The 11,119-nt window shown below is 39.1% G+C and overlaps 1 protein-coding gene across 2 annotated transcripts; it reads left to right on the top strand.

Moving 5' to 3' along the window:
• The first annotated feature begins 797 nt into the window (after positions 1-797).
• Positions 798-9,941, top strand: rprm3 (reprimo, TP53 dependent G2 arrest mediator homolog 3). Of its 2 annotated transcripts, none has more exons than XM_083521060.1 (2): positions 798-990; positions 9,271-9,941. In XM_083521060.1, exon 2 carries the CDS (start codon positions 9,468-9,470, stop codon positions 9,783-9,785), a length of 318 nt encoding a protein of 105 aa, XP_083377186.1. In that variant the 5' UTR covers positions 798-990; positions 9,271-9,467; the 3' UTR covers positions 9,786-9,941. The 2 variants fall into 2 exon arrangements, with proteins under 2 accessions (XP_083377186.1, XP_083377187.1); XM_083521061.1 differs by lacking the exon at positions 798-990 and adding an exon at positions 8,922-9,170.
• The last annotated feature ends 1,178 nt before the right edge of the window (positions 9,942-11,119 follow it).

The raw sequence follows: 11,119 nt of genomic DNA, 5'->3' as shown, positions 1-11,119 counted from the left end.
AGAAACCTTGAGAGGAACCAGACTCAAGAGGGAACCCATCCTCATCTGGGTTGCACCGAATGTCCATTTATTACAGATAAACAATGTTGAGGTGTGCAGTGATGGTGATCAGATGCAGACTGTAGTCCCGAGTCAGTGTAGCAGACTGTTGGCATTAACTACAGTTCAAATCCACAGAGTTCCTGTTATTACTCCGTAATTTCATGGATCTCCAGGGCGTTAATGAGAATCGACATGTTCCAAGGTTAAGGCTGAGGTTAAAGCGATAATGTTCTAAAGATAACGTGTTTAGAATGTTCAGAAAACATTTCCATGACGTTATAATGTAACTTTCCTGCATAGAAATAAACATTCTGTAATTATTATTATTATTATATAAAAGCATTGGAAATAATTTTTTTCTACAATTTTTTTGCGTAAAGCCATTAAAAGTTTAACATTCGTAACATATTCTCCTAACCTAGAATTGTTAGCTGAGATGACGGCCTTTTATGAAATATTCAGTCTGGTATGGGAACCCAATAAGTGCAGCTGAAGGACATGGAGATGCTTTAGTAAAAAAGCCTTGGCTCATCCAGAAGGATGTAACTGGATAAAGTCAGTTTCACTCCAATTACAGCTGTTATGTGAAAGCAGCGTCTGAAAATAACCCCATGCCTGGGCCACACTGTGCTGTGCAGCCATCCTGCCTAAAAGCACACTGTACATGCAAGAAATGAGCAGGATTTGCCCTTTGAAAGGAGATAATATTACAGAGCGGGAAGCCGCTCTAAACTCCGACCGCCACCACACACCAACCGACGGTCAAAAGCTCTCGCAATGGCTGTCAGGACATGAGGGGATGAGAATGCAAGGATAATAAAAGAGAGTGACAGGACGGCCCGGCTAGTCAGGACACAAATCTTGGCTGTGGATTTGAAACCTGTTTGTCGCTACGTTCAGAGGCAGTGAGACGACGAGCCGGAGCTCCTGCAAGACACGTACTGCCAGGTGCCACTCACGCAATCACATTTTTCCCTCAACCAAAGACAAACAAGACTTTTTGTGTTTCATCACAATTAATTGTTCTTTTAGACAAATGCATTGAAGTCTCTGAGAAACAAACAAAAGAAAAAACCTGTTCAGAAAAAAAAAACCTGTTCATCTTGAACTCTTGAAACAGTTGTGATACACAATGAGCTGCTCCTTATTTGAAAATTATGGTGTGTAATAATTGTAATAAATAAAGCATGACAGAGTATGAGGCTACTCAACCTGAATCGTTTTATTACTCTCGTACCATAGACATTTTGGCAACGATTATTTATAAAAAAACATCAAAAACATTGAGTATTTCACAAAAGTGAGTACACCCCTCACATTTCAGCAACCATTTTAGTACCTTCTCAAGGGACAATACTGTAGAAATGAAACTTGGATATATTTTACAGTAGTCAAAGTGCAGTTTTTTATAGCAGTACAGATTTATTGTCCTCTTAAACTAACAAAACATACATCTATTACAAAATAGCTGGCAACAAAAGTGAGTACACCCTCAGTGATAACAGCTGTATGTGGTTTAACCGTGCAAAACCACATGATCTATTCATCATGTTCATGTTTTTGTCTGCTTGACAGGACCGCTACACAGTGTGTATTTTGTATTGGAGCAGTTAAAATTTGGTGCTTTGAGTCTAATTCTCTCATACTGACCACTGGATGTTCAACATGGCCCCTCATGTTAAAGAGAGAATAAGAATCGCTGCTCTCCACTATGATGCAAAGGCTATAAGAAGATCAGTATCACCCTGAAGCTGAGTTACAGTACAGTGGTCAGGGTCATACAGAGGTTTTCCAAGACGGGTTCCACTCGAGACAGACTTCACAAGAGTCCATCAAAGAGGTTAAATCCTCGTGCTGTGTGTCAGGTGCAGAAGCTCCTTCAAAAAACAGACGCCTGAATGCTGTAGCATTGCTTTAGAGGTTGCAGAAGCGGAAGGTCCGCTTGTCAGTGCTCAGACTATACGCCGTACACTGCAGCAAGTCGGTTTGCAGGCCGTCGTCCCAGAATGAAGCCTCTTCTGAAGCTGCTCATAAGAAAGCCTTCAAACAGTTTGCTAAAGAACCTGTCCAAGAGCATGAATTACAGGAACCATGTCCTGTGGTCTGATGAGACTAAGATAAGCTTGTTTGGCTCAGATGGTGTCCAGCATGGGTGGTGATGCCCTGGTGAGGATGACCAAGAAAATTGTGTCTTGCCTACAGTCAAGCATGGTGGTGGTAGCATCATGGTCTGGGGCTGCCTGAGTGCTGCTGGTACTAGGGAGCTGCGGTTTATTGAGGAAAAGATTGATTTCAACATGTACTGTGGCATTCTGAAGCAGAACATGATGCCCTCGCTTCAGAAACTGGGCAAAACGGCACTTTTTCCAAAATAATAACGACCCCAAACACACAGCCAAGATGACATCTGCATTGCTGAGGAACCTGAAGGTGAAAGTGATTAAGTGGCCAATTATCTATCTCCAGACCTGAACACTGTTGAGCACCTGTGGGATGTCCTCAAGCGGAAGGTGGTGAAGTGCCATGTGTCTAACATTCAGCAGCCCTGTGATGTCATTATGGAGGCAACAACCTGTGCAGCTCTGGTGAATTCCATACCCAGGAAGATTAAGACAGGGTTGGATAACAGTGGTGCTCACACAAAACATTTCCACTTTAGACACAGTTTTGACATGTTCTTTTAAGGTTTACTCACTTTTGCTGCCAGTTATTTAAATAACTGGCTGAATGTTGACTACTCTAAAGTATATACAAGTTTAATTTCTATAGTATTGTCCCTTCAAAATACATAAAAAAAAACGGTAGCTGAAATTTGAACGGTGTATTAATTTTTGTAAGATACTTTACTTTTAGTGCTGCAGAAAAGCCTGTAAAAGAAGTTCTCTGTCCTGCAGACTAAAAAATACACTTAGTCTGTGTAGTCGGATGCAAACCACTGAATGATTGTGTGTGCATATTATTGTGTATATATTTAGTGTAAACTGTCTAAAAAAAAACAGACAGAGAGATTAGTTAGGTAGGTAGACACCGACAGACAGATTTAATATATACTGCTAATTTTCAGACAGACAGACAGACAGACAGACAGACAGACAGACAGACAGACAGACAGAAACAGAAAGAAATAAACAGATAATTAAAAGTAGTTAGTAATCTGTAGAAAAGTAGGTAGTTAGACAGATAGACAGACATCTGGATATGACACTAAAGCGGGCTTAAATAAATTAGCCATAGTTGACACCAAACATGTAGCACTTTCACACAACTAACAATCTCAGGCTGTAAGAATGTACAGTCTGTGCTGGAAAGAAATCAGCCCCAAGCCTATTTTTCACAGGGACTATTTACATAGTCCTTTTTTTCCTGAAATCACTTGTGATTCTGTTTTTCTTAATTCAACAAAAGAATAATGCACTGCAAGCATTTTAGCTTCAGCAAAACATTACATGTATGCCACAAATTCAACCTTATATTTATTACACATTCTTCTTATAGCAAAGCCCATTTACACCAGTCGCTTGGTTCCAGTTGTACCTTTCTGTTTTTTATGTGTCCTACAGCAATTCTCCGAAGTTTTCTCTCCAATTTTAGTTACATTAAAAGTCTGCATACATGATAAATTAATTCTGTATGATCCTGTCATTGTAAGCTAATTGTTACAAACACGCCAAACAGGTTGTATTGTGGTTGGGACGCACACAATGTAAGGTGCTACTGTCATCATAATTTGTCATTTCTTTTATACACCTTTTTTTTTATTGACTATCAAAACTTCTGCACTTTAAATCACAGAAAGCAAAAACATTTTTTTCTGATAGAAATTTTTAAAATCAGTCTGTTTTTGAGAAATGGATCATATTGAGGCTGTTGAAAAAACTATGAATGAAACTATGAATGATATATTGTACAATGTGTCCTTCTTTAATAAATGAAATAATGTTAGTGTTGAGAAATTGTTATGCAATAATATAAATGAAACACTCCAGGATATGATGTTATTGCAAAATAATGCTGTGGCACAAAGAAAATCTCAAATCTCATTTTGTCTATGATTTAATAAATGATGTAAACCCAAAATCAAACTACAGTCTTACAGATGAGATAACCTAATGCTGTGTCTGAAGCACCTCTTCCAACTGTCACTGCCCTCATCTTGTGGCACCGAATGTTCATCCATTGCAGTTCCATAGTTGAGGTTTATGGTAATACAGTTAAAGTGTATATTTATATATATATATATATATATATATATATATATATATATATATATATATATATATATATATATATACACACACCATATCCTATACCTTCTGCACCTTCTGTACATCCCTCTATCAATCACTTTCACCTCTGTAAATATTGACCCATACCCTAATTTATCATATTGCTATGTATTGGCTCTGAACAGGTACTTTGCACAAAGACCATAAAGATTCATTTTATCGAATCGAATCGAATCAGTGGTTAAATGCAGAACTGTTTATGCAACCTGTAGTAAAACCACCTGCCTAATATTGCATAACCCCCACCCCCACCCCTTGTGACACCAAAACAGTCCTGAGCTGATTCTATGAAGATGTGTTATGGTATCTGGCACCACGAAATTGGAAGCAGATTCTTTAAGTCTTGTAAGTTGCAAGATGGCACCTCCATAGATCAGACTTGCGGATTGGGGAATTTAAAGGGCGAATCAAAAGCTTGAACTCTTTGTCAAGTTCCTCTGAACAATGTTTGCAGTAAGCTGCTGGAAGACACCTACGCCATTAGGGAATACTGTAGGCATAAAGGAGTGTACTTGTTGTCAAGCTAACATTCATATGAAAGCCAGGTGCATTGCCCAGAGCATCACATTTTCTCCACCGGCTTGCTTTCTTCCAATTGGGCATCCTGGTGCCATCTCTTCCCCAGGTAAGTGGTGCACACACACCGAGTCGTCCATATGATGCAAAGGAACATACAATCCATCAGACCAGTCTACTTTCTTCTATTGTTCAATGGTTTCAGCAATGGACAGGAATTGGCATGGGCACTCAGACCGGCTATGAAGCTCCATACTCAGGAAGCTGTGCTGCTTTGGTAGTTTCAGTGCCATTCTTTCATAGCCAGGATTTATTTTTTTAGAAGTTTATTTTACAGATCTGTGGAATCTTATGGGCTAGCTTTTTGCTCCTTACGCTCATCAATGATATTTGGTGCCTATGACTTTACAGGTTCACCAGTTGTCCTTTCTTGGTCCACTTTTAATAGATATTAACCACTGCATACCAGGAACACCCCACAGGACCTCCCATTTTGGAGAGGTTCTGACTACGTTGTTCAGATCCTTACTCGTGCTCATTTTTTCCTGCTTCCAACAGATCAACTGATCTGCTGCCTGATCTGCTTCTTGATAGCATCAAGTTAATCAATGTTACTCTTTTCTCATGGCTTCACATTCATTCTTCCACTGTTGTTGTTTTTTTCCTGAATATTAAATGATCATCCTCCAACGTCTCATCTGGCACAGAACGGCTTTAGCAATGGATCATTTTCTAATTTGTCTCAAAAGCCTCATTAATTTGAATGATTATTTCACTCATCCTTTCTATTTTATACATAACAGACATATTCCTTCTTACATATTGCAATATTTCTGGCTCGACCATCTCGTCATTCTTTATTGTACTCTGTATCAGGTGATCAAATCGTATATAAACGAGAGCAGATCTGCTGTGTGTGAAAATGCGCTTTGCATGACGTGCCTGTTCAAAACGAGCATCTTCATCAGCTTGTTTCTTGCTGTTACTATGGAAACAGTCAAATGAACCAGGCATGAGTAATGAATAATATCTTTGTACCACAATGTTCTGACGATGTTCGATTTGGGGCTGTTAGGCTGAAGACGCCTGGACAGCAGTGACTTGAACTTTAGCTTTGGGTTTAAAAATATCTGTCCACTCCCCACATGAAACCCATAATGCCACTTGGATGTGAGAGAATGTGTGTGTGTTGGCAAGGACACTCTGCCCTGAGATTATCACACCACATGGCAGGTGTAACTGACACCCTCTCTCCCACCTGCAGGCTCAGGAAAACCCCTCAGCAGACAACAGTCTTACTCACAGGGACACACTGACACATAAAGGGGAAACACAGCAAATTAGCATTCACAATGCTTTTATCTTGCAATTCAATTAACACCCAGCTCACACTCTTACAAAATTAAAGATACTCTGCTACTCTACTAATGAATATGTCTCATTCTGGTATTAAAAATGACTGACCTGCATACCTGAAACATCTCCAGTATTTTATTTTTGTATAGTAAACAGCTTTATGCATTATCTAATACACAACTTTGAACGTTTATTTTTTTTTTTTTGCATCCATCCAAAGCCTCATTATTTACTCTTGGTGATACAAAGTACACTTAACCCACAAAGCTGCTTGTAGAAAATTGGGATTAGGAGCCATTTTTTTTATAAGGAACAAACGTCGAATGTGTTCGAGTGTAACATAAATTACACAACAGCGACATCTAGTGACAAAAATGCAATCTGCTTGCTGTCTGTCTTTCTCTGTACATATACACAGACCTGACATAACTTTATGGCCACCAATCAGACATAACGTTATGACCACCTGCCTAATATTGTGCTGGTCTTACTTTTTGCTGCTAAAACAGTCCTGACACGTCGAGCATTAACTTCTTCAGCAATTTGAGCTACAGTTGCTTGTCTGTTGGGTCATGGCCTTGTTCGGCCATGACCCTGTCACCGGTACACCACTGCTCCTTCCTTGGACCACTTTTCATAGATACCACCGCAGACAGTCTAACCATTACAACTTGGCCCTTGTTGAACTCGCTCAAATCCTTACACTTGCCCATTTTTCCTGCTTCTAACACGTCAACTTTGGGGACAAAATGTTCACTCGCTGCCTAATATACCCCGTTAACAGGTGCCATTACGAAGAGATAATCAGTGTTCTTCGGTTCACCAGTCATAATGTTATAAATTGTATATAGTTTCACCATTTTTTCACCAATGTGTCATTTTGCCAAAGTATTAACAGAGGGAGGATTAGAACAATTATAACTATTTCGCTTAAACTACAGCAGGTTACCCATTTTTGTTTTGTAATAAACATGCTGTTATTTATACATTTATAGCTGCATAAAATATAAAATACAGTGTTTATCCTGTTTTTTATTTGATATAGTAGCAGCCATAAATATTTTTCCTCTTTCTTTTATTCTCTCATGAAAAAAAAAGATATTCCGATAACAGAAAGCCTTTCACCTGGAAGACATTCCCTGGTCTGAAAACAACTTTACCTCTGATTGCTTGCAAATCACTGTTGTCACAATATTCTTTAATCGGTGTATGCGCAATTCACGTCCCAGTGTATCTTCTTAATTTCCTGAACCCATAACATATATTTCTTTTCAACGAGTGCTTATACGATAAACAGGTCGTTTTCCTTGCAGCTGGAATTACTTTCAGAGCTGCTTATATTGAAAACTATATGCAACACCTTTGATCAGAATTGAGAATTTAAAAAATATTATTTATTTATGTTCTATACGACTTTTTTCTACACAGGAGAGGCTGGTGCATTCCAGGTAGGGATGTGCACCTCCATAACCTCCATAACTGAGGCCGATGCGATTCGCATCTCGATGTATAGCCGACGAGACGATACATTAAAGACACGTATCAACATATCACATATCACAACACATATCACATATCATGTGATGCAATACGATCCACCCCATTACGACGCAGTGTGATCCGATTTCCATTTGATTAAACACAATGCGATTAGTTGGAAAAATATAATTCTATACAATTCAATATGGTCCAGATAGTTCGCTGTTATTTCTACGTTTCAGACAGACAGCAAATCAGAAATGTACTTAAGTGCCTTCTGACTTCTAACCTTTTCACAAACAGGCCTTAAAAAAAGCGATTCGGTAAAACCAGACGTTCTTTTCCTGTTGTGTCTCCAGGAAGTTACAGCTCTACCTCTGCCATGTTAATCTGTATTCTATGCAACTCTCTATGCAATTGTATAGAATTATATTTTTCGAATCAAATCAAATTTTGTTTGATGTGACAAATAAAATTTGATTTGATTTGAAAAATATAATTCTATACAATTCAATATGGTCCAGATAGTTAGCTGTTATTTCTACGTTTCAGACAGACAGCAAATCAGAAATGTACTTTAGTGCCTTCTGACTTCTAACCTTTTCACAAACAGGCCTTAAAAAAAGGAAAAACGATTCAATCAAACCAGGCGTTCTTTTCCTGTTCTGTCTCCAGGAAGTTACAGCTCTACCTCTGCCATGTTAATCTGTATTCTATGCAACTCTCAGGACACGCCTCGTCTATGTAGTGTTGTGATACGTCATATTTACGAAGCAGCAGCGTTGCTGAGAAACAGTTCGTTCTACATACCAAATATTGGTCTGAAATTATTGGTCACTTTCTAAACAGTAAAGAAATCGTGCATCGGCTATCAGTTTATTTCAGTTAAAACTTTTACTGGTGCAAATAATTAAAAAACCATGCATCACAATACAAATGCCAACTTTTATCCAATGCAAACTTTTTCAAATCGATGCATCACGTTGTTATATTTTATGCCAACGAACCGATGGTTCTGTGAATCTTAACAACCCTAATTCCAGGTAACTTAGGGAATAAGGTGTGGGACACCCAGGACGGGGTGCCATCCCATTGGACGGTTTACACACATTCACACACATTAGGGACAATTTTTAAAATGCCAATCAATCTAGAAAGTGAGTCTTTTGATCAGAGAAGGAAACCAGATTACCAGAAGGAAATCCTAAAGCACAGGAAGAACGTGCAAAATGCACACAGAGTAGGTGGGGAGCAAGGATAGACATGGCAAACATTTAAGCGACCCTTGTTGCTCCCCCTCCCCACCATGTACATTATTACATGCAGTATATTAGAATGTGGTATATATAAGCAGCAGTAATGTGTGCACTGGGTTTAAGGCTAAAGAGTCCACAGTGGTTGAGAGAAGGTATCTGCTCTTGCTTTGACAGCCCTGATGCTTCTGCAGGATTGAATAGGCTGAAAAGCTGTTTTGATGTCATGAAAAAAGAGGTTGGATCTAATCTTGCCAGCATGCTTCTTTTTTTTTAATCCTGGAGTGTTTCCTTCAGAGCATGAATCTTTAAGATTTAACCCCATTTTCATCCATTAGGTTGGAGCTGTAGCCAGAGCAAATACATCTGGATGGGTCTCTGGATTGTAGAAGATTCGCATTGAGTTCACTTAGTTGTGATGAGGAGTCTCTGGTCACCATCTGGATGACTCCAAGTCACGTTTGGACCCTTTTTTGATGTCTGGGGTCTTATGTTCATTCTCCACTCCAGGTGCGCACTCGGACATTGAAACGCCATGAACGCGTCTGAGGGACTGGGAGTCCTGAACCGGACGCAGGAGCGGCTGGAGGAAGCGAGGGGCTGCTGCAGCTTCACCTCCGCCTCCGCCGCCGCCGCGGCCACGTCCGTCACCGAGGCGCTCATGCACCACGATCGCGAGCCGTTCGTGGCGCGTCTCGTGCAGATCGCCGTGCTCTGCGTGCTCTCGCTCACCGTGGTCTTCGGCGTCTTCTTCCTCGGCTGCAACCTCCTCATCAAGTCCGAGAGCATGATGAACCTGCTGACGGAGGAGCGCAGACCTTCCAAAGACGCGGAGATGATCACCGCCGCGTAACGCGCGCTGTCTAGACTTTCACAGATTTCTGATTCTGAGTTGAACTTCTGCCTCTTCTTCCTTTTAGAATCGTGCACATGAGTTAAGACTGCAGAATAAAGCATGCTAAAATAATACACACACACACACACACACACACACACACACACACACACACACACATATATATATATAAAATATAATCTCATGTCAGAAAAAATTAATTGATATGTATAGTTTAGAAATAAAATAAAAGAATAATAATATACCTATTATTATTAATGTTGTTGTTGTTGTTGTTGATGATGATGTTGTTGTTATTATATTAACAAAATGGTAAGTAATGCAGTAATTAATTATTTATTTGTAACTACATATATATGTAGGGGAATACATCATTTCACACCAAGTTCTGAAGGACTTTCTTTTTATAACACAACTGAATTAAATCAGAAATCAGAAAGAGCTTTAGTGGAAAGTGTGTGTAAAGAGCACAGACAGACAGACAGACACACACACACACACACACACACACACACACACACACACACACAAATGTAGAAAAGGTAGAGTAATAGAATACGTGCTATTCTTTTTTTTTTAATTGTTGATTGTCATTTATATGTTCAAGCTTGACACGTTCGGTCTGAGCTGTTTTCATGCATTTATTCTTTTATGCATTTTTCATGCAGTCATGCGTGCAATAAAAAGAACCACCCCACTCTGGCAACCTCAAAATACACTCTACACATTAAAAGAGTTGAGGAGATACCTTAGCTGTAACATTGTGAGGGACAAAACTTTAGACCATGATTAAGAACCACATATTTACTACAGATGCCCGAACACAGGGTGTCCTGAGGATCTGATGACAGTGCCATCAAACACTATCCCTACACTATCATGTTAATGTTGATACCATGTTTCATCTGTAAGGTAAAAATCGATCCAAAAGAAATAAATAAATAATACATTCATGTATATGTATACACTCCTGGGTATAAAAATAATGGATAAAACACAAAATGTAAAAAAAAAAAAAAAAAAAATGTGGCTTAACTGCAGTGAACTGTTTGAAATGTACTTCTATAGTCTTCTTTCATGCAAAAGTAAAATTACAATAATGCTTCAAATGTTTGATGTAAAATTTTTGATGTAATTGTGAGCTGCTTCACCGTGAAAAGTCTGGTCCTGATCTAATTTAAATCCTATGGATAATACAAAAACGCTCTCTCACATTAACAAGGAAACATTTTCCAACAATTCAGCAACACCTAGATGGGGATGGGTTTCCTTCAGAGTCTGGTTCCTTTCAGGGTTTCTTCATAATAACATTTCAGGGACGTCATAACCAC

The sequence above is a fragment of the Silurus aristotelis genome, assembly GCF_946808225.1.
Source record: "Silurus aristotelis genome assembly, chromosome: 19".
Lineage (NCBI taxonomy): Eukaryota > Metazoa > Chordata > Actinopteri > Siluriformes > Siluridae > Silurus > Silurus aristotelis.
Note: the sequence above shows the minus strand (reverse complement) of the source record. Positions and strands in the feature narration are given on the sequence as shown.

Excerpts from the sequence above, each read along its gene's own strand:
- rprm3 (XM_083521060.1), top strand. The coding sequence starts at position 9,468 with ATGAACGCGTCTGAGGGACTGGGAGTCCTGAACCGGACGCAGGAGCGG.